Below are 23408 nucleotides of genomic sequence, written 5' to 3' on the forward strand. Positions count from 1 at the left end.
AAGAGTTATAGTATAATCAGTAGTACTATTAACTACGTTTCTATAGACATTTCGAGGCTGCAAAATAAATTGTGTAAACACTTGCAGTTAAACTAAAATTTTACTGAAGGAAAATTAACTGAGGACTAATGAATGGAACACGAATTGTATTAGCACACTGGAAAAATGTACATAACCCGTTTTGCGTCAGTGGAAAATGTAATATATGGAACTTAACTTTCTCAATAAAATCAGTTCAAAACGTGTTTAATTAGCAGCAATGATTGCTTTCTTAATTTTATTATTTTGCGAGAATTCGTGGGGATACGGAAATCAACTACAATTGCTGCTGAATATAGTTCATTTTCCGTAGAAGAACTTCCTGACACAGCGACGTTCGTTGTAATACTGGTTGAAATCGCTCGTGTGTCACGGGGTTGAGGTGAGCGACCGAGTTCAGCAGAATCGCATGCGACAAATCTCTGCGGTCTGTCGCTCGTGCAATGACCCCTTTACGATTATGTATGCTTTCGAAAACTAAGGCCAAATGATCTGAACCCTTTTACAGGAGTTACTTTTGAGTGGTCCCCAATCAGTGTGTTTACGCATATCGAAATCTGCGGGTAGCCAGGTGCAGCCAAGGAGGTTAGAAACCTTCTGTTACACTGTGACGAAAATATTATTGTTATTATTATTATGTTTTGTAACAGCGACAGCCATCACTTTGTGGTGGGCCAACTGCAGATGTTGTCGCTATATTTATCATTCATGCCACAACATGGAAGAAAAGGAAAAAAAAAAATGTTACAACATAGCATGGAATCGAACCTCTGCCCCTTTACATTGGAAGTCTGGAGGTTAACCGTTTATTTATTTATTCATTTACTTTATTTTTGCTCATCCTTACTTCTTCCTTCGTTTGTTTCCAAACATAAAATAAAAATGATATCTTCTGCATCAGATTGCAGATTACCTCCTCTTCTTCAAATGTGACCTTGTTTGGTATATAAAAATACTAATACTAACTACTGCACTTGTTGCAACAAATTGGGGGCTTAGTGTATGGAGGGGACTGACAGAACGTAATATATAACTATAGTCGCAGCAAAAGAAAAAAAAGTGTATTTTGTGGGTAAGGAAGACATGAAACAAAATCGAAGGGTGGAATCCATACCTCCAGTAACCGGTACTGCACTGCTCGCTGGACTGGATAAAAAACAGCCTAGGATCCTCCCCCAGTTACGGCGAAAAATAAAAAGGCAGACACACATCGCAGCACTGTGCAAAGGGTTACGACGAAACTCTCCCATCCCCTAATCATTCAAGTATGACCTTTCATACTGACTAAAGTACACCCCACGTTCAATCGTGCATTATTCGCTCATCATCTTTTAATTCTAGCTTCCCCTACCCGTGATGATCCAGCTGCTCGGACGTTCGTGAAGCGCACTCGGTAAGTAAATGGAGAACTAGTGTTTATAATGTGGATTATGGAGGATCTTGCACTGTTGTTACTGCAAGTAGTTCCGGAAGTCCAAAGTGTCCTTAGTCGTGAAACAAATAATGCACTGTGCGCCCCCGAAGCCACATCACAGCATTACTTTTGGTACACAAGTTATACATTTCATCTGGGGATAACACACTCCACAGCCTGTGCACAATAATGAATCCGCAACATGGATCGCATGTAGCCTCAACCTGTTCATCTGTTTGCCGTTAATCGTGATAAACCATCTTAACATCTATGGTCATCAGTTCCCTACAGCTTAGAACTACTTAAACCTAACTAACCTAAGGACAGCACACAACACCCAGTCATCACGAGGCAGAGAAAATCCCTGACCCCGCCGGGAATCGAACTTGGGAACCCGGGCGTGCGAAGCGAGAACACAGACACACTATACTCTATCTCTCAGTCTCCATCAACTTCGCAAACGGTTCACGTCCATTCTGTCATGGCAGTCTAACAATGTTGCAGACACAGATAGAGTACCGTATGCCACGGCAAACTGGCTCTGTAGCTGAACAACTGCTGCGAAACTTGCAACATCCCGTGGCTGATAACGTGATTCCTGTGGATTTGATTATCACATTAACTGCCCTCTCTTAGTGCCCTGTGCAAGTATAGTATGCCTTAGTCATGAGTGTCACGTTTTTTTTAAATTTTTGATTTATCGGTAGTGTATAAACACTTGTGTCTTTTTTTCTTTTTTTTTTGCGGAAGATCATTACCCACTTATCCCTAGGATCCACGCCCGGCCGCACAACATAAATAACGTGAACAAGGAACCTGAATTAGATACCACAAGCAAAAAAGCAGCAACTATTCCAGGTGCATAATACAGGGTGTCCCAAAAACAATGACCCGATTTTAAATAGAATTATTAATTAGGAAGAAGGGCTTAACACCAAGAAATTGCACACTAAATTACTCAGAAAAGACAAAAGTTTCAAAAATCCACTCTAAATGTTCAATATGTTCTCTACTGGCTGCACGAATGACATCTAGCCGATAGTCCAATTCATCCCAAACTGAGCGTAAGGTGTTTACTGTCACTGAAGGTACAGCAACTGATATTCTGATTTTTAGTTAATCAATGTCACGAGGTAATGGAGGAACCTAAACACGTTGCTTAACATATCCCCACAGGAAGAAACCACATGGTATGAAGTCAGGGGACGTAGGAGCCCAAGAGTGTAAAGCCTGGTCTCGCGGTACTGCACGCCCTATCCAACGCTGAGGCACGTTGGAACTGAGGATGCGCTCGTAGCGACATCTACCGGATTTTTTTTTCTGAAATTCTAGACCATGCCGATTACATCTAGCACTGTTTCAGTTACCTAGTGACATTTGTCTCAATATTATTACAAATTTAAAATCAAATCATTCTTTTTGGGGCACCCTGCAATTTTTGCTTGTATCTTCATGTAAAGTTCCTCATAATCCCCAACAGATTAGACTTTATGGGGCTGTCGTAATTTTGGGTTAACAGAACATTAAACTATAGTGACTGCCCAGCCTTTGTAAATACGGCAGAAGGATTTTATCATTAAATATGCAGCATTAACAGAGATTAAAAATTTATTGTCTTTTACAGTATAACGCAGAAGTGTGTTTTACTATTGTTACTGCATATTACATATATCATCCCAGTGCATCAAAAGTAGCAGAGAAAGTGAAAAATCTTGAACTCGAAAATATTACCAGTAGTGTGTGTGTGTGTGTTTTTTTTTTTAATAATCTGGTTTGTTTCCTCACAGGAAAGCAAGCATTATATTCTCACAAGGGGACCGCGTCTACTCGTCGCCACCGATTTCGTCCAAATTTATGGTATATGTAATGCTTGACCAGAAATGAAAGTGATGGAAGTGGCGTCTCCAGACAGCCGAGAGATTAGAAAAAGTAGCATTTTTGACGCGGATTGGGCGACTCGTGCTATTTATGTTAGCGTAGCATCCAGGCGACGGTAGGCGCAGCGGAAAAATTGCACAGTCCATAAGCGAAAGCATTCATATTTTTTCTTTCCATTTTTTTCTGTTACTTTCACTGAAGATAAACCACAGACTGTTCAGTATATTGTATTCATTAATATTTTAATAAAAGACATGAAAAGGAAAAGCAAAGGTCAGTCAGCGATTGCAAATAAATTTTCCAGGCGAGATTGTAAGACGAACAAAAGAACTCAGGAAAAATTGGATTCTTTTACTATTTAAAAGTTGATGGTTTACATGTGCTGGAGAGACACTCGTCGTAAAAACAGATGAGGCACTAATTTTCGCGGCATCTTGTACACGTTATAAACGCTGTATTTTCACTATTACATGGTTGTTCTAAAGTTGCTCTAAAAAAACAAACGTGGTTTACACACATAAAAGGTTCTCTCTCTTCGGACATTTTGACAGCAGACCACGCGTAACAAAGCGCTGCGTGCTAGTATTCCAATCCCTTCTTGGAAAATTAACTGCAGAGTCCCCGAGGATGCTGTAAGTATGACCCTTTTGTGGAAATTAATTTGGAGTCCCAAATTTCCCATTGCCTTTAATTTCATGCCTTTTATCAAAATATTAATAAATACAATATATTGAGCATTATTTCGGATTATACACAATGTAAATAATGTAATAACTGAAAACATATAAGAAAAAATTTCCATATAGGGACTCGAATCCACGATGCTCAGATTGCCGTTCAGCACTCTTATCGCTATCTGGATGCTACGCTGACATAAATGGCTCATGACTTGCCTGATCCTTGTCGAGTAGGCGCGGTTCTCTTGTCAGAGCTGCTGGATTTCATTAGTAATGCAGTAATATGGCATTACTAAAAAAAAATAATATTTACTGCGCATTTGCTGGGGGACTGAATCGCACTACTAACGACACTCACAATCATTGATTTTTTTCTGTTACTTTTGGCTCAACTGGTACTTCACATGTGGATATCAACCATAAGGCATTAAATTATATCATCCTTAAAAAAACCATACGCACACACACACACACACACAGCACAGCAAAAATTAGTAGCTTTACAGTTCCTACGAGCATTATCTTTTCATGTTAAAGAACTTTATCTTGTATGACGTTGGTGTTGCCAGTAAGACTCCAGCACTGATTCAGCACCTGTTGACATTTTAAAAAGTCTATGGATGGGTGAATGACGATGGGATCCAAGAAATGCATGTTCTTAGCGCACAGCTGTATAGCTATATCGAACTTTCCTTCCAAAAGTTTAGCGACAGCTTCCCTGTACGACTGTGAGAACTCGGCTACCTTACATGCTGTTTTCTTGAAGTCGACTTTCTTCTTACAGTGCGGACAGCGGCGAACTGCAGTCAGGTTGCTTTCTACTGGCTTCTTGCACTGCGGACATTTGTAACTGAAACATACGCAATTGACAATCGTCACACTAATCGTGTTGTGACGTTAAGCACAAAGTGTGTAAAAATTACCATAGTCTGAACTGTGTTAGACAAACATTGTAATGAAATCTGTTAGGTATAAGACGCAGATGCTGATTGGGTGTTTAAGGAGATGAAACAGCTAAAGTCATCAATCTCTCATTCACCGTCAGAACGGAAGCAGTCCACCAAATCCGTCTGTGTATACGGTAAATTCTGTGTGCAAATGTGAGAAAGTGTTCTATATGTTTGCTTAGGATGTTTCTGAGGTGAGGGAACGAGCCCTGTATTCACTTATTGGGATGTGGAAAACGGCGTAAAAACCCACCATCATCCATCCACGGGGTGGACTCTATCTGTGGTCGGTGTACCTCCCTGTGTCAGAAGTGGCCTCGTTAAGGGGACATTTTATGTGAAATTCGTCGAAATTTGACATTTTCTTTTTTCTACTCCATAATGTAGTTTGGACTTTCCTGAGCATTTTGGTATATAATACATTAAAATCAGACAATTGTGAGACTTCAAATAACGTCAAATTTCGTGGCTACGCATATACTAGCAGAGTTGAGCAGTCATATCTTGGGAACTACACAGTCTAGGAGGCTGTGAATTGCTTTGTCTTGTGCCTACTGCTACGTCTCAGACGTTAGCATTAAAAACAAACAAATCAGTCCTTTGTTTCTGATACTAGTTTTCGTTGAAATTAGTGTGATTATCGGCTATTATTGTAGTAAGCTAACTTCTATTGCCTTTTAAACGTAAATAAAATGACTAAGCGTAAAAGTAACTTCAACAAACACAAATTTGCGGGTACCTTCTTTCATCGAATATCAACCGATGAAAAGCCATGTCATGTTTTGTGTCCATCTCCACAAAACACATGGTGTAAATATAGGCAAGCTGAATTTTCTGATACCCTGCATGAATTTACACATAAACATTCTCTTCCTTTGGCAGTAATGGAGGCAATCAAACCTATTTAGATATTTGGCAAATCCTGAGCTACTAAAGAAGTGTTTACATGGGAAGACCCAGAAAGTGAATAAGTCATTCAGTAATTTTATGTGGTGCCATCTGCCTAAAAATGTATTTGTTGGCCTTCTGACATTAAAGTTAGCAGTGTCTGATGCTGTAATAACTTTCAAAGGTGGGAGCTATGAAAGACTTAAGATTGTGGAGAAGTTGGGGACAATATTTGGACAGAACACAGCTAAAAGACTGCAGGAACTGAATGTGTTTTGTATATGTGAAGCAGAGGTAGCTGCTCAGAAAATGCCAAAAGAAGCAAGAAAGAAAAGGAGGAGGCAAGCACTGGGCTGTTATGACACTGATGAAGCCACAGACTATGGGCCAGGGCAATTCTAGTGCAGAAATGTAAGACTGTATAGGAATTTGTAATAAAAAAGTTTCAAGACTCAATATCTCTGAAGTACATTTTTTGCAATAGATGTCCCATTTTCTAGAAAAGTACTGGTAGTAGGGACATGAAATTTTCATAGCATTCCAAGTGTGAGATTCAACACGTATAGAACAAGAATAATTAAAATATCCTGAGTTGTTTTGTTTTTATGTTCATTCATTTACAAAATTGTGTCAAAAAATTGAGTGTTTGAAAAAAAAGATAACATGTGACAAAATACAATTTTAGTAATAATTCTAGTTCAGTGTATCTAGAAAGGTGTATTCACTAACTATGGAAAATTGATTGTTGGTGTCTTAAAAAGTTTCAAAAATAATGGGTCACAAAATTCAATAATTTAACATTGGCAGCATAGGGCATACAATGTCCCCTAAGACATGCAATTATGCAAGCGGGCATGAGCTGAAACTATTCTTCAGTTTTGACAGAAAAATGTTCATTCCCTTAGAAATGTGTACCAAAAATAATAAAAATGAAGAAATCTACATGTGCATACATATTGTCATTTATTTTGCATAACAAAGACCTACCATATAGTATTTGTATCAATCACAGACTTTCTGCAGACGATGTAGTTTCTATAATGATGGGCTACATTAGAAAAACTATACAAATATTAAGTCTGATCTCGATAAGACTTCACAGTAGTGCAAAGTTTTAAATGTTGAGAAATATAAAGTTATGCATTCTACAATATGCAAAAACTTGGTATCCCATGATTACGATATCAATTATTCACAATTGGGATCAGAAATTTGATATAAATATTTGATTGTAGCAATTTATGGAGATATGGAACAAATGTGGTAGCATTAACAGCTAACTGCTCCATCTATGGCGAGGTATTTCATACTGGAGGGAAATCTTTTACGAGGATCATTGAACAATTAAAGAGACAAATTGGTCTGGAGAAAAATGCGTTTATTTTTACCAAACAATACTTTTTCTACTTTTCAACATAATCCCCTTGAACATTTATGCGCTTGTTCCAATGACCTACAAGCTTTTTTATTCCTGCTGCAAAGAACTCTTTATCTTAATGTTTGAACCAATTTCCCACAAACTTTTTCACGTCCTCGTTGTCTTGGAACCTTTTCCTGCATAATGTATCCTTCAGAGCACCAAACAAATGGAAATCACCAGGTGCTAAATCAGGACTGTAAGAGGGTGAGGCAGCAATTCCCAGCCCATTTTGTCGATGGTTTCACGGGTTAGTTGAACAATATGAGGACATGCATTGCCTCGCTGGAGAATCGCACCTCTCCTCTGAGCCCCACAACATCTTTCTCTCATGGTTGGCTTCACCTTGTTTAGTACTGGCTGTTTATTATACGCTGCTCTTCGAAATAATCACAAAAAACTGGACCTTCAGCAACCCAAAGAACTGTCAATATGACTTTTCCTGCTGACGCTTGGGTTTTGAATTTTTTCTTGACAAGTGAGTTTGTGTGCTTCCACTCCATGCTTTGTCTTTTTGATTCTGGCTCATAATAGTGAACCCAAGTTTCATCACAAGTTAAAATTTTGTTAAGGAAGTGCTATCCTTTTCTTTCATAACTTTTCTTTAGCTCTGTGCACACTCTCAATCTTGTTTCCTTCTATAGCCGCGACAACTTGTTTGGGACCCATCTTGCACATGTTTTGCGGTACTTTAGCTTGTTACAGATAATGTTATGAACTGTATCAGTACTAACGTGAACCTAATCAACTACCATTTCCACAGTCACACGTCGGTCGGTTTGAATAATTTCATCAATTCGACATTCAAGTGAGGGAGTTGAAACTGCAGCTGGTTGGCCAGAACGGTGTTCGTCAGTCACTGAGTCGCTACCATTTTTGAACTCTTCTACACACTTGTAAAAATTTGCACATTTCATACAACCTTCACCATAAACTTTAGACATTCTATAGTATATGTTCATGGTTTCTCGCCTTCAGCAAGTAAAAAACGAATAACAGAATGTTGTTCAACTAATGTGGACGTTTCAAGCAGACTCGCCATCTTGAAATGTATTTTTGAGGTTATGAACAAAACAATTTTGATATATCAGCTGATCAGGGCTCATTCTAGTGTTGCCAGCTTAAAGCCATATAAGTACCAAACTTGCCCTACTAAAAGTTTTTCCCCAGACCAGTTTGTCGTTTTAATTATTGAATGACCCTTGTACATACAAATTTCACAAAGAAAATCCAGATATATCTCTACAGAGAAGAACTAGACAGGAAATGGTCAAATGATTTGGCATAAAAAACAGAATTCTGATCATCACATGGAATGCAAGAAAATTAAGAAACAAAGAACTAGAACATAATAGGACACTGACGAAACAAAAGACGGACATCAGGGTCACGTCTGAAACAAATAATAAGTTAAATTGGATCTAACATCTAGATAATTACATTGTGATTTACAGTGGACTACCACAACATAGAAGAACACGTTGAGGAGTGGCTACACTTGTAAATAACAAATGGAAAAACATAATAATGAGCCAAGCTTACATTACTGAAAGAATAATAACAGTGAGATTTAAGTAAGTAACATAAGTGTATATGCACCAGAAGAAGAAAGAAAACATGATACAGCTACGTTCCGTGACAAATTACAACAAACAATGAACAGAATCAACAAAACATTTTTTGATATGTGTCGGTCTGAATGTCCATGATGGAAATTTGTCAGGACCATGTGTGATACGAACCTTTATGGATAATGGAATGAACAGCACTGGAGAAGAGCTCAGATAGTTTGCAACATTCAGCAAGTTAAAATTAACTAATACTTTCCTCTGGAAAAATAGATAGCCATAAATGCACAATGAGCGTGAGGAAGTGGAGGCCACTAATAGATTAAATAATCACAAACGAAAAATTCTGGTTTGAGACACATGGTGTTATAGAGGATGTGACATATTCGGACCACTATCTACTAGTGTCTGTATTTATACTGCTAGATAGATGGAGAAAACAAATAATAATAATAATAATAATAATAATAATAATAATCAAAATACCAACAGCTCAGTGAGTATACAAAATAAACTTCATCCAAGATAATAGCATAAGGACACTATATAAAAAAGATTAAATCAATATCTAGGAAAAAGTCAACTAGGAATAATGTTGATGAAGAGGGGCACAATTTAAGGAACTATATAGCAAATGCAATTAAAGAAGCAGCATGGAAAAGAAAAAAAAGAACAAAACCAAAAAATTAAAAATATAGAATGATATATTTTAAACAGAAAGCAGACATAAAAGGGAAAAAAATAAACAATATGATAAGCTTCTGCAGAACAGCACACCTGAAGCAGGAAACCACTATCAACAGAAATTAAATTTTGCTAGTCAACTTGTATGACAGGGCCATCAATAATCTCGGGACAGATTCATCTCTCACATCAAACGTGATCTACCTGAAAGACAAACTCTAGCTTACTATGAAATGAAACAAATGAACTACTCACAAAAAGTTACACTGAACTGAATATAATTAAAGAATATGAAAGGACTGGACATTACCAAGAGTTACTGTGAAAACAGAATGATGCTGGGAACGATATGTGTTTTGATGAAGAAAATGAATGTGTAAATATTGACAATATAATAATGGATTAACTAAAAAAATAACTAAAGAACTAAAAATAGGACAGCTGCAAGAATAGTTAGTTATTTATTAGTTATTTTCATGTTCTAGGGATCATTTGCATGATAATTCCTAATGACATGGAACAAGTCATTTTACAGATACACTACAACTTAATTTTTAAATATTGGTACATGTTGAACATTTAATTTTTTTAAAATATCTAAAAACGTGAATATTTTCTACCCACCGCCTTTTACATATTACAATAATATAAATTCTACTCCTGTATAGAAAGAGTTATCAAGGAGAAACTTTTTTAGTTTGTTGTAAAATTTTGCTTTGTCATCTGTTAGACATTTTATATCTCTGGGTAAGTTATCAAAATTTTTTGTTTCAGCACTGTGCACCCCATTTTGTCCTAAAGTCAACCTTAATGTAGAGTAATGAATCTCGTTTTTCCTTCTGGTGCTGTTGTAATTATGAACATCATTTTTCCTTTTGCACTGCCGTGGATTACTTACAACAAACTTCATGAGAGAATAAATATATTGTGAAGCAGTAGTCAGAATGTCCAACTGTTTAAACAGATGCCTGTAAGATGATTGTGGACGTGCACCACATGTTACGCTTACAGCAGGTTTTTGGGCAATGAAGACTTTCATTCTTAAAGATTAGTTACCCCAGAACATTATTCCATATGACATTATTGAATGTAAATATACAAAATACGTCAACTTTCTGATTTGTCTCTCCCCAAGATTTGCAATGAGTCTAAGTGCAAATGTAACTGAACTAAGTTTTTTTGACAGTTTTAACTGTGGCAGTTCTCCAAGGAGATCAAAATGAATTTAGAAAATGATATTATCTGTACAATAGAACGTCCCAAAGAAAAACAAAGAGAATTTGATCTTGGAACCCACAAAGCTTTGACAGATTTTGAAAAAACTTTCGATCGAGTTGGTCAAACTAAATTATGGAGAGTAATAAATGACAGTGGCTACCAAGCACAGATCACAAGGGTAATCAACAGCTTATACCCAGAAATAGTAGTATGTACAGGAGAGAATAGAGATAAAAATCAATCGATCAAGGAGTGAGATAGAGGTGTTCCCTTCCACTCTCTCTTTTTAACCTTTATAATACTAATGTCCTTAAAAGTTTGAAACTATACAATTATCTTGGAATTACATTAGATAAAGACAGTAATCTAAGAGATTTACAGTTTGCAGATGTTAAAGCATAATACAAGGAAGTGAAAACGACATGCAGTTAGCAGTACACTGGCGAGTGATAATGATATAGATGAAATGCTGCAAAAATGTCAAATAACATGTCTAAAAATAATTACAAGTATGAACTGCAATATCCGAATAGATACAAAAAAAGTTTATAAAACTACGGCGATACCATTACTGTTGTATGGAAGCGAGAGTTGGATATACAAAAAGAAAAAAGTAAAAGTAAAATTCCGCGTTCTGGTCCTAGACGAGCCAACCGGTCCCGACCGATCGCCGTTTCATCCTAAGCCTGTGGCATCATTGGATGAGGTAGGAAGAGGCATGTGGTCAGCACACCACTCTCCTGCTCGTTGTCGGGTTTCTTGACCTCGCAATCGCTACCAGTCGGTCGAATAGCTCCTCAGTTGGTCCCACGAGGTTGAGTGCACCCCAGGCAAAATCTCTAGTAGCACTGGAAACTGACCCTGGGTCCCCATCGTGTCAGGCAACTGCGCTGATTACTTAACTACAGTGGCGGACAAATAAAAAGAAAGATGACAACAACAAAGATGAGATTTTTGAGGAGAGTAAAGGGCTGAACAACAAGAGATTTAATAAGGAATTAAGATTGAAATTAGTTGCATGTACATGCTAATAATGAGAACATAACGGAATACAGGCGCAGTTCGAAACAACATGTGAATAGAATGAAAGGTGAAAGAATATCCGAGAAACCCCAGAACTACAACCCGAAACGAAGGAAAGACGTATGACGACCAAGTAAACGATGACTACAGTTATAAGAATCGAAAGACATGAATGCGAAGCAGCCTTTGAGAAGGGAGTGAGACAAGGTTTGAAGCCTTTTCCTTACATTATGTAATCTGTACACTGAGGAAGCACTACATGAAAGCAAGTAGAAATTTGGAAATGGGTCAAAGCTAAGAGAAAAGCAATGAAAATTTTGAGGAAACTTTGAGGTTTGCCGATGACATTTTAATTATGTCAGAAACGGAAAAGGACTGGGAAGATCAGTTGAATGGGAGGATAATGTCTTAAAAAGGGGCTATAAGATGGAAATCAGCAATAGGAAAACAGTGGTAATGGAATACAGTAGAATTAAATCAGGTGAACTGAGAAATGATACAGTAAAACCAGTTAATGTCTTTGGAAATTTGGGCAACAAAATAACTGACGAAGGCCGAGGCAGATAAGACATAAAATGTACACTGGGAATAGCAAGAAATGCGTTCCTGAAAAAGAGAAATATGTTAACACCGAACATAAATCTAAGTGTCAGGAACTCTTTTCTGAAAGTATTTTTATGGAGTGTAGCCCTGTACGGGAGTGAAAAGTGGACTATGACCCGTTCAGACAAGAAGAGAATGGAAGCTTTTGAAATGTAGTGCTACAGAAGAATGCTGAAGATTAGATGGGTAGATCACATATTTAATGAGGGTACTGAATAGAATTGGGGAGAAGAGGAATTTGTGGCACAACTTGACTAGAAGAAGGGATCGGTTGGTATGACACGTTCTGAGGCAACAAGGGATCACCAATTTAGGACTGGAGGGAAGCGTGGAGGGTAACAATCATACAGGGATACCGAGAGATGAATGCACTAAAAAGATTCAGAAGGATGTCGGTGCAGCAGTTAGTCGGAGATGAAGAGGCTTGCACAGGATAGAGTACCACGGAGGGCTGCATCAACCCAGGTTCTGGACTGAAGAGCACAACAACAAGAACAAAAAATTGTAAATTTGTGGTAAGTTCCTATGAGACCAAACTGCTGAGGTCATCGGTCCCTAGGCTTACACACTATTTAATCTAACTTAATCTAACTTACTCTACGGACAACACACACACCCTTGCCCGAGGGTGGACTCGAACCTCCGACGGGGGAAGCCGCGCAAACCGTAGCAAGGCGCCTCATAACGCGCGGCTAAACCGCTCGGCCAACAAGCAGAGATGAAGAGGTTGCAGAGAGCGGATTTGCGTGAAGAGCTGCATCGAACCAGTCTTCGGACTGAAGACTACAGTAAATAGAAATATTAAAAAAGGTTGGAAGATTTTTCTGTTTAGCAAAAGTGACAAAAAGCACATTTCAAAGTACTTGACGGCTCAACACAAAAGTTTTGTCTCAAGTACAGATAGTGTTGAGGATCAATGGACAAAGTTCAAAGCCATCGCACAATACGCATTAGATGAGTATGTGCCAAGAAAGATCGTAAAGGATGGAAAAGAGACACCGTGGTACAACAACCGAGTCAGAAAATTGCTGTGGCAGCAAAGGGAACTTCACAGCAAACATAAACATAGCCGCCGGCCGTGGTGGTCGAGCGGTTCTAGGCGCTTCAGTCTGTAACCGCGCGACCGCTACGGTCGCAGGTTCGAATCCTGCCTCGGAAATGGAGGTGTGTGATGTGCTTAGGTTAGTTAGGTTTATGTAGTTCTAAATTCTAGGGGACTGATGACCTCAGATGTTAAGTCCCATAGTGCTCAGAGCCATTTGAACCATAAACATAGCCAAAGCCTTGCAGACGAACAAAAATTACGCGAAGTGAAATGTAGTGTGAGGAGGGCTACGCGAGAAGCGTTCGGTGAATTGGGAAGTAAAGTTCTATGTATTGACATGACAGAAAATCCTAAGAAATTTTGGTCTTATGTTAAAGTGGTAGGTGGATCAAAACAAAATGTCTAGACACACTGTGACCAAAATGGTACTGAAACAGAGGATGACAGACTAAAGGCCGAATTTCCAAATGTCTTTTTCCAAAGCTGTTTCACAGAGGAAGACTGCACTTAGTTCCTTCTATAGATTGTCGCACAGATGACAAAATGGTACATATCTAAATAGATGACAGAGGGATAGAAAAACAATTAAAATCGCTCAAAAGAGGAAAGGCCGCTGGACCTGATAGAATACCAGTTCGATTTTACACAGAGTACGCGAAGGAAGTTGCCCCCCTTCTTGCAGCGGTGTACCGTAGGTCTCTAGAAGAGCGTAGCGTTCCAAAGGAAAACTTACCCCGTTTTCAAGATGGGACGTCGAACAGTTGTGCAGAACTATAGACCTATATATCTAACGTCGATCAGTTGTAGAATTTTGGAACACGTATCATGTTCGAGTATAATGACTTTTCCGGAGACTAGAAATCTACTCTGTAGGAATCAACAAGGATTTCGAAAAAGACGATCGTGTGAAACCCAGCTCGCGCTATTCGTCCACGAGACTCAGAGGGCCATAGACACGGGTTCCCAGGTAGATGCGTGTTTCTTGACTTCCGCAAGGCGTTCGATACAGTTCCCCACAGTCCTTTAATGAACAAAGTAAGAGAATATGGACTATCAGACCAATTGTGTGGTTGGATTGAAGAGTTCCTAGATAACAGAACGCAGCATGTCATTCTGAATGGAGAGAAGTCTTCCGAAGTAAGAGTGATTTCAGGTGTGCCGCAAGGGATTGTCGTAGGACCGTTGCTATTCACAATTTACATAAATGACCTTGTGGATAACATCGGAAGTTCACTGAGGCTTTTTTCGGATGTTGCTGTAGTATATCGGAAGGTTTTAGCAATGGAAAATTGTACTGAAATGTAGGAGGATCTGCAAAGAATTGACGCATAGTGCAGGGAATGGCAATTGAATCTGAATGTAGACAAGTGTAATGTAATAATGAGCGTATGATATTGGTGGCCGGGAGACCCCTCGCGGGGCTGTTCGGCCGCCGCTCCACAAGTTGTTTAACGCCACTACGGCGACTTGCGAGTGAATGAACATGAGATTATGATAAAGGACACAAAACACCCAGTCATCTCGAGGCAGACAAAATCCCTAACCCCGCCGGGAATCGAACACGGGACCCCGTGCGCAGCAAGCGAGAACGCTACCGCAAGACCACGAGCCGCGGACCGTTGTAATTCTGCTGCGAATATATAGAACAAAGATCCTTTATCATTTAGCTACAATATGGATGGTCAGCAACTAGAAGCAGTTAATTCCATAAATTATGTGGGAGTAGGCATTAGGTCTAGGGTGACCAAACGTCCCGGAAAACCGGGATTGTCCCGGTTTTCATCCCTGTGTTCCGGTGTCCCGAAAATTTGTTTCGGGGCGCTCAGAAGTCCCGGAATTCAGTTTTTAAACACATTTCGTGAAACTTTCTCAATTTTTTGTGATTTTGCTATATTAAAGGGTATACAACACAAGAAATTAATATATTTTAGCTGATTTGTCTAAAACCTCCATTGTCCCATACTAGTAATCACAGTATCATTATTGATACTTTCAGGCAATAATTTACTTTGAGCGGTACTTTGGCCAACAACTAGTAAGTTGTATTATTGTAACAGAGCTATGAAACCGTCCAATTGTCGCGCCACTTACACACTCATTGTCAGAACAGTGTAGTAGTTGATGTTTTTTCAGACAAACTGCAATAGTTTTTTCTCATATTAGTGGTATTATTACTGAAGTACTGTGAAACGCAATGCCGAAACGTACCTACAAGTTCAGTGACTGTTATTCCAAGGAATGGAATTTCATCAAGGAAGGTCGTTTTGATTACGAAGCAGAGTGTTCCGCATGTAACTGTTTTATTAGTATAAGTCATGGTGGACGTTCCGACATAGTTGATCACATCAGGTAAAAGAAACACATTAACAGATACAGTGCACCGAACTGCAGTAAAACTCTACAAAATTATTTTGTGAAACATCAGTCAAGTGAAGAGACGGAAGTTCGAGCAGCCGAGCTTACACTAGCCTACCACACTGTAAAACACCACCAAACCTATAGCTCTAGTGATTGTACTAATAAGCTTAACAGCATTATGTTTGATGATTCTTCCATTGCAGAAAAGTTTATTTCAGCAAGAACTAAAGTGTCAGCCTTAGTGAAAGGAGTTCTTGCTCCCCAGAGTGTAAAGGAAAGACTTGAATACATCAAAAACTCTTCTTTCTACGGGATATCCACTGATGCCAGCAATCATAAGGTTACTAAAATATTTCCGTTTGTTGTTCAGTTTTGCGATATTAATCAGGGAATTCAGACCAAACTTTTGAAGGTGAGTTCCCTACCTAATGAAACATCTGACGAAATTTCAAGGTTTTGTATGAATACTATCGAAATGTTTGATCTTGAGAAAAATAAATGTGAGACATTTTGTGCAGACAACACCAACACAAACTTTGGTGGTTTAAAAACACAAGGCAAATGCAACGTATTTACCAAATTAAAGGCAACATTGCATGAAAACATTGAAGACATAGGGTGCCCTGCACATATTTCACACAATAGCGTGCAGACATCTGCTGACAGTTTAAGCTGTGATGTTGAAACTATCGTCGTGAAGGTCTACTCACACTTTTACATATACACTGTTAGAACAGAGAGGCTTAAGGAGTTCTGTGATTATGTGGAAACTGGATATATCAATGAAATGTGTCACTCTAAAACTCGCTGGTTATCACTGTTTCCAGCGTAATCCGCCCGTTCGAACTGTTAAAAGATTTTTTTCCTAAATGAAGACAAAGCCCCCAAAATGTTGGTTCAGTTTCTCAGTAACCCTTTAAGTAAAGCCTACTTATGGTTCACTCACAGTCAGCTTAGCACTTTGCAGCATGGGATAAAGGAAATTGAGGGAAGCACGAAAAGTGTAATAGAGGTAAATGATGTTTTGAAAAATACTCTGGAGACTGTTACTAAGAGGAGAGAACAGCAGTTCATTTCTTTTAATGTTAAATCTGTCCTTAAAAGAACAGAAGTATCAGAAGCAGCGGAAAGGAGTTTTAGAGAAGAAGTTAACAAGTTTTATGTCACTTGGGTAGAATATCTCATCAAGTGGAGCGCCTTATTTTCACCCTCATCGCCGGTGTTTGATTGGATGTTAATGAAGAGAGTGCCAAAATGGGTAAGTGTTGAAGAGACAGTTTCTTATTTGAAGAGTCAACAGACTGAAATCGATGATCCCATTCTCTTTGATCAGTTCGGCATACTGACAAATGTTGTTGAAGGAAGTCTTCACAAGTGGAATGATGAAAAAAAAAAAAAAAACAGCATTGGAATGTCATGAGAAGTGGGTGAGTTTTTTTAAAAGCTGTGACTGTCTTCAGCATTACTCTGAGTTGGTAATAATTGCAAGGTATTTATTTGCAATCCCAGCCCATAATGCCAATGTGGAAAGAATATTTTCGTTCATGAATATCCAGTGGACAGATGAAAGAAACAGAATGGAGGTGGACTCTTTTGAAGAAATCCTGCAGATCCTGTACAACTACAAAATGGATTGTGACGAGTTTTATCACTGTGTCTCAAAGAACAAAGACGTGATCAAGAAGGCTGTAGGCAGTGAAAAATACCCTTTTCTCCAAGGAAAGTCAATTCAATCTGTAAGTGCTCAGTAATATTAAAGCTCATGTTAATATTAATGGATTAAAAGTTGAACGGCTGTAAAATTTTGTAAAATCGTAATACATTTCTTTACAACTGTATACGTAGATTATCTGTATAATTAATGACATTTAATAATGACATTAATTATACAGATAATCTAGATTAAATCAATCTTTTGTATCCTCTTATTAGTTATAATAATCGGGTTAACAAAATGTATCAACAAAACATTAATATTTAAAATTAAGAATCCTGGGTACATGTGGAATGAGGTGTCCATTGGCACCCGGATGAATGTGTCCCGGTTTTCACCGAAAATAATTTGGTCACCCTACATTAGGAGTGATTAATATCGAATGACCATATAAAATTAATCGTCGGTAGCGCAGATGCCAGACTGAGATTCATTGGAAGAATCCTAAGGAAATGCAATCCGAAACCAAAGGAAGTAGCTTACAGTAAACTTATTCGCCCATTGCTTGAATACTGCTCAGCGGTGTGGGATCCGTACCAGATAGGGTTGATGGAAGAGACAGAGAATATTCAATGGAGAGCAGCACCCTTCGTTACAGGATAATTTAGTAATCGCGAAAGTCTTACAGAGATGCTCGATAAACTCCAGTGGAAGACTCTGCAGGAGAGACTCTCAGTAGCTCGGTAAGGGCTTTTGTTGAAGTTTCGAGAACATACCTTCATCGAGGAGTCAAGCAGTATATTGCTCCCTCCTACGTATATCTCGCGAAGAGACCATGAGGATAAAATCAGAGAGATTAGAGCCCATCTTTGCACGAACAATACGAGACTGGAATAGAAGGGAAAACCGATAGAGGTACTCAAAGTACCCTCCGCCACCCACCGTCAGGTGGCTTGCGGAGCATGGATGTGGATGGATGTAGCAGCAAGAACAGTAAAACGTTGTGAAGGAAAGCGGATTGAACATAATATAGAAAGTAGAAGCGGCGGTGTTACTGACCGCGTGGGCGGCAGCTGATGCACGAGAGGCCAGTCGTGCTCGCAGGGCGTGCAGGTGCAGGAGAAGAAGTACTGCGCTCGCAGCTGCTGCAGGCGGTCGTCGCGGCTGTCGGCCAGGAAGCTGGGCCCGTAGTTGTCGAGCAGCTCGGCGCCGCGCGCCACGGGCCGCGAGGCACGCACTACGCATGCGCGGCCGACGCTGTGGCGCGACACGTTGGGCCAGCAGGCGTGGTTGAGCAGGCTCACCGCAGGGTACACGGCGCCGCCCAGCTCCACCGGCTCGCCCTGCTGCTCACAGACAACACACGTCTGCTGCGGACCTCACCCGACCATATTTTGTCATACGTAACCGACAAAAAAACCAATGTAGAGCAAAAACCTGTGACGCACCATTTAATGTTTGCAAAATCGCTGTTACCTAGCTAAGGATTTGCCAAGCAAGCCCGTGTGTGTGTGTGTGTGTGTTGTTTGCGGAAGGAGACCAGACAGCGAGATGATCGGTCTCATCGGATTAGGGAAGGATGGGGAACGAAATCGGCCGTGCCCTTTCAAAGGAACCATCCCGGTATTTGCCTGGAGCGATTTAGGGTAATTGCGGAAAACCTAAATCAGGATGGCCGGACGCGGGGTTGAACAGTCGTCCTCCCGAATGCGAGCAAGCCGTACACGTTCAAACCATGTTTGTCTGTTTAGCCTCACTTTGAAGCAGGCGCTGTTCGTGTGTATTTTGACAGTAGTGAGAACGGCGACAAATGGCGACAAAGCAGTTCTGGCTTTCACTTTGGAACTGTGTTTAAACAAGAAGAAGCACTCTGTCTTCAGGCCACAAGTGGCCCATCGGGACCATCCGACCGCCGTGTCATCCTCAGCTGAGGATGCGGATAGGAGGGGCGTGTGGTCAGCACACCACTCTCCCGGTCGTTATGATGGTTTTCTTTGACCGTAGCCGCTACTATTCGGTCGAGTAGCTCCTCAGTTGACATCACGAGGCTAAGTGCACCCCGAAAAATGGCAACAGCACATGGCGGCCCGAATGGTCACCCATCCAAGTGCCAGCCACGCCCGACAGCGCTTAACTTCGGTGATCTGAAGGGAAGCGGTGTATCCAGTGCGGCAAGACCGTTGCATTGAAGAAGAAGAGGAAGAAGAAGAAGAAGAAGAAGAAGAAGAAGAGGATTTACACATGAATATCTGTTAAAGGAAAGATTACTCTAAGAACCAAATGATTACAGCAGCTTTTTTCAAATGAACCACAAAACTTTTTAAAACTTATCAAGCTCCCACCTCCTAAGAGCAAAATTATCTATCAAGTTCGCTCTTATCTAGCCACGGATGTGTCAAACAAGGCCGTACACGTACCAAGAAAGCTTGTAAATTTAACCTTGTATGTTTCACGTTTTATGTTAACCAGGGGCCTAGAAACGACGGAGAGGCTTCGTCCCCGCCGCAGCCGCAGTGGTCCACAACCCCACGACGACTACCGCAGTCCACTTCACCCCTCCGCCGCCCCGCACCGAACCCAGTGTTATTGTGCGGTTCGGCCCCCGATGGACCCCCCAGGGAACGTCTCACACCAGACGACTCACACCAGACGAGCGTAACCACTATGTTTGCGTGGTAGAATAATGGTGGTGTACGAGTACGTGGAGAACTTGTTTGCACAGCAATCGCCGACATAGTGTAGCTGAGGCGGAATACGGGGAACCAGCCCGCATTCGCCGAGGCAGATGGAAAACCGCCTAAAAACCGTCCACAGACTGACCAGCTCACCTCGACACAAGTCCGGCGGGCGGATTCGTGCCGGGGTCCAGGCACTCCTTCCCACTCCGGAACAATTTAACCTTACTTTTGGTACTAGCGGGAATGCCTAGAAATGCAGGTAAAGCATTTCTGACATCGACTTTGGCACTGTGTTTAAAGAAGGAGAAGACAAGACGCTGGTCCACGGACTGGTTTAAAATGAGAGAGAAATATACAACTGTAAGCAGCAGCTTGCACCACGGGACGCACAGCGACGTGCTGACATCGCACTCTACTTTGTCGCAAGGACTGAAGTTGGCGGGAGCTCGCCCAGGACTATCCTATGGACAGACGAAGCTCATTTTTCTCTGACGGGTGAGGCGGACACACAGAACTGCCCAGTGTGGGGATCTTCACCTGTTGTAATATTCATGACATATTCAGCCATCATATTAGGCTCGAAGAACCTGTTCCCAGAGCAGTGGAGATGCAAGAAGTATATAGATGACGAAATGTGGTGTGAGGTACCTGTGACAGATGTTACATTCGGTACCATTCCTGAGAGAAAGACCGCCTGTATAATGCTACTGCTCTGTGATTGGCTGCTGTGTTCGGAGCAAGGACGCCAAAACGGTAAAGCACAGTTATTATTATTAGTTAAACTACTTATAGGAATGACTTCACTTTTTAATATAAATATCTCTCAACAGCTGACTATCAATCAGTCATTTTATAATTATTAAAAACAATTTAAATCAAAAACAGAAGACTAACGAATTGCAGACGAATCACTTCGGAAGCGTTCGGGTCGCGCCCTCTCTGGTATGGCACGCGAAGTGTTTCGGGCTGTTCGTCACTCTAGATCAGGCAGTCGAAAAGAACACACATGTTGTCTGTCGTACTATGTGTTTCCAATTTTTATTTAAATTCCTGTTCGTCACTCTGTATTAGGCAGTCGAGATGTACAGTCATGTGGCAGGATGTGTTTGCCAGTATTCAGTAATAAAAGATTCACCCCGGTAGTTGCCGGCCGGAGTGGTCGTGCGGTTCTAGGCGCTACAGTATGCAACCGCGTGACCGCTACGGTCGCAGGTTCGAATCCAGCCTCGGGCATGGATGTGTGTGATGTCCTTAGGTTAGTTAGGTTTAAGTAGTTCTAAGTTCTAGGGGACTGGTGACCACAGCAGTTAAGTCGCATAGTGCCCATGTGTGTGTGTGAACGTACCTTGTCGTGAGGCGAGGCGAGCAGCTGCTCGGAGAGCTGGTAGGCGTTGCAGGAGCAGGCCTGCATGCGCGCCAGCAGGCGGCCGGCCAGCTGCTCTGCCTCAGCACGTTGCTCCGGCGCCGGCAGCAGGCGCCGACCCACGCAGGCGGCCGCCACGGCTCGCCGCAGCAAGTCATTCGGCGTGCGTCGCTCTGTGTGCGTCACCTGGTCGCGCACCCGCCTCGCGCTGCCGCACCACACGTTCCCCAATGTACAGTTTTCCACGTCACAAATCACAGCAACGTATGAGGGGCAATTAAAAAGTTTCCGTTCGAAGGCCGTACAGTCTAGAATCGGTATTCCAACAGGCAAAATCGCCCTGAGCACTCAGGCAATCATCTTATCTTTCCATAAGACCAGTATTACACTGTCAAATTTCTTTGTCAAATATCTTTGTCAAAGAAATTTGACGTAATAGGAAACTTTGTCAAATCTCGTCTGTCGTCAAATAAATTGGATCAAATCTAGGGCCTCGCTGTATATTTGATCAAAGAAGTTGCTTGTCTTCTGTTCACTGCAATGTGATATGTTACCACGTGGAGCGCTAGCATCGTTGCAGCGTTCTGTCATCTGTAGTGTTTTTATAAACATTGCCGGTAAATACAATTGATGTTAACCGACAACTACAAAATTAATAGAGATGTATGAAGCTGATGAGGCGCTATTCAATATGAGGCACAAAGAATACAAAAATAGATTAAGAAGGTTGGAGACCAATCCTAACCTAACCTAACCTAACTCTCTCCTGTAGCAAGAAATCGGAGTGTTACAGTGAGCCTGACTTTTGCAGATATTGTTGTTGTTGTGGTCTTCAGTCCTGAGACTGCTTTGATGCAGCTCTCCATGGTAATCTATCCTGTGCAAGCTTCGTCATCTCCCAATACCTACTGCAACCCACATCCTTCTGAATTTGCTTAGTGTATTCATCCCTTGGTCTCCCTCTACGATTTTTACCCTCCACGCTGCCCTCCAATACTAAATTGGTGATCCCTTGATGCCTCAGAACATGCCCTACCAACCGATCCCTTCTTCTGGTCAAGTTGTGCCACAAACTTCTCTTCTCCCCAATCATATTCAATACTTCCTCATTAGTTATGTGATCTACCCATCTAATCTTCAGCATTCTTCTGTAGCACCACATTTCGAAAGCTTAAATTCTCTTCTTGTCCAAACTATTTATCGTCCATGTTTCACTTCCAATACAAGGCTACAATCCCTACAAACACTTTCAGAAATGAATTCCTGACACTTAAATCTATATTCGATGTTAACAAATTTCTCTTCTTCAGAAACGCTTTCCTTGCCATTGCCAGTCTACATTTTATATCCTCTCTACTTCGACCATCATCAGTTATTTTGCTCCCCAAATAGCAAAACTCCTTTACTACTTTAAGTGTCTCATTTCCTAATCTAATTCCCTCAGCATCACCCGACTTAATTCGACTAGATTCCATTATCCTCGTTTTGCTTTTGTTAATGTTCATCTTATATCCTCCTTTCAAGACGCTTTCATTCCATTTAACTGCTCTTCCAAGTCCTTTGCTGTCTCTGACAGAATTACAATGTTATCGGCGAACCTAAAAGTTTTTATTTCTTCTCCATGGATTTTAATACCTACTCCGAATTTTTCTTTTGTTTCCTTTACTGCTTGCACAATATACAGATTGAATAACATCGGGGAGAGGTTACAACCCTGTCTTACTCCCTTCCCAACAACTGCTTCCCTTTCATGTCCCTCGACTCTTATAACTGCCATCTGGTTTCTGTACAAATTGTAAATAGCCTTTCGCTCACTGTACTTTACCCCTGCCACCTTTAGAATTTGAAAGAGAGTATTCCAGTCAACATTGTCAAAAGCTTTCTCTAAGTCTACAAATGCTAGAAACGTGGGTTTGCCTTTCTTTAATCTTTCTTCTAAGATAAGTCGTAAGAT

The 23408-nt window shown here is 40.6% G+C and overlaps 1 protein-coding gene across 1 annotated transcript in view; it reads right to left on the reverse strand.

Annotated features, from left to right (window-relative positions):
* Positions 1-982: 982 nt before the first annotated feature.
* Positions 983-23408, reverse strand: part of LOC126298873 (SET and MYND domain-containing protein 4-like) — a 160270-nt gene continuing 137844 nt past the window's right edge. The window contains exons 7-9 of the mRNA XM_049990389.1: positions 21437-21662; positions 18473-18759; positions 983-4858 (exon numbers count right to left, since the gene is read on the reverse strand). Coding sequence (XP_049846346.1) covers positions 4540-4858; positions 18473-18759; positions 21437-21662 — 832 coding nt within the window. The 3' untranslated portion in view covers positions 983-4539. The remainder of the gene's footprint in view (positions 4859-18472; positions 18760-21436; positions 21663-23408) is intronic.

This window comes from Schistocerca gregaria, chromosome X (assembly GCF_023897955.1).
Source record: "Schistocerca gregaria isolate iqSchGreg1 chromosome X, iqSchGreg1.2, whole genome shotgun sequence".
In the NCBI taxonomy this organism is placed as follows: domain Eukaryota; kingdom Metazoa; phylum Arthropoda; class Insecta; order Orthoptera; family Acrididae; genus Schistocerca; species Schistocerca gregaria.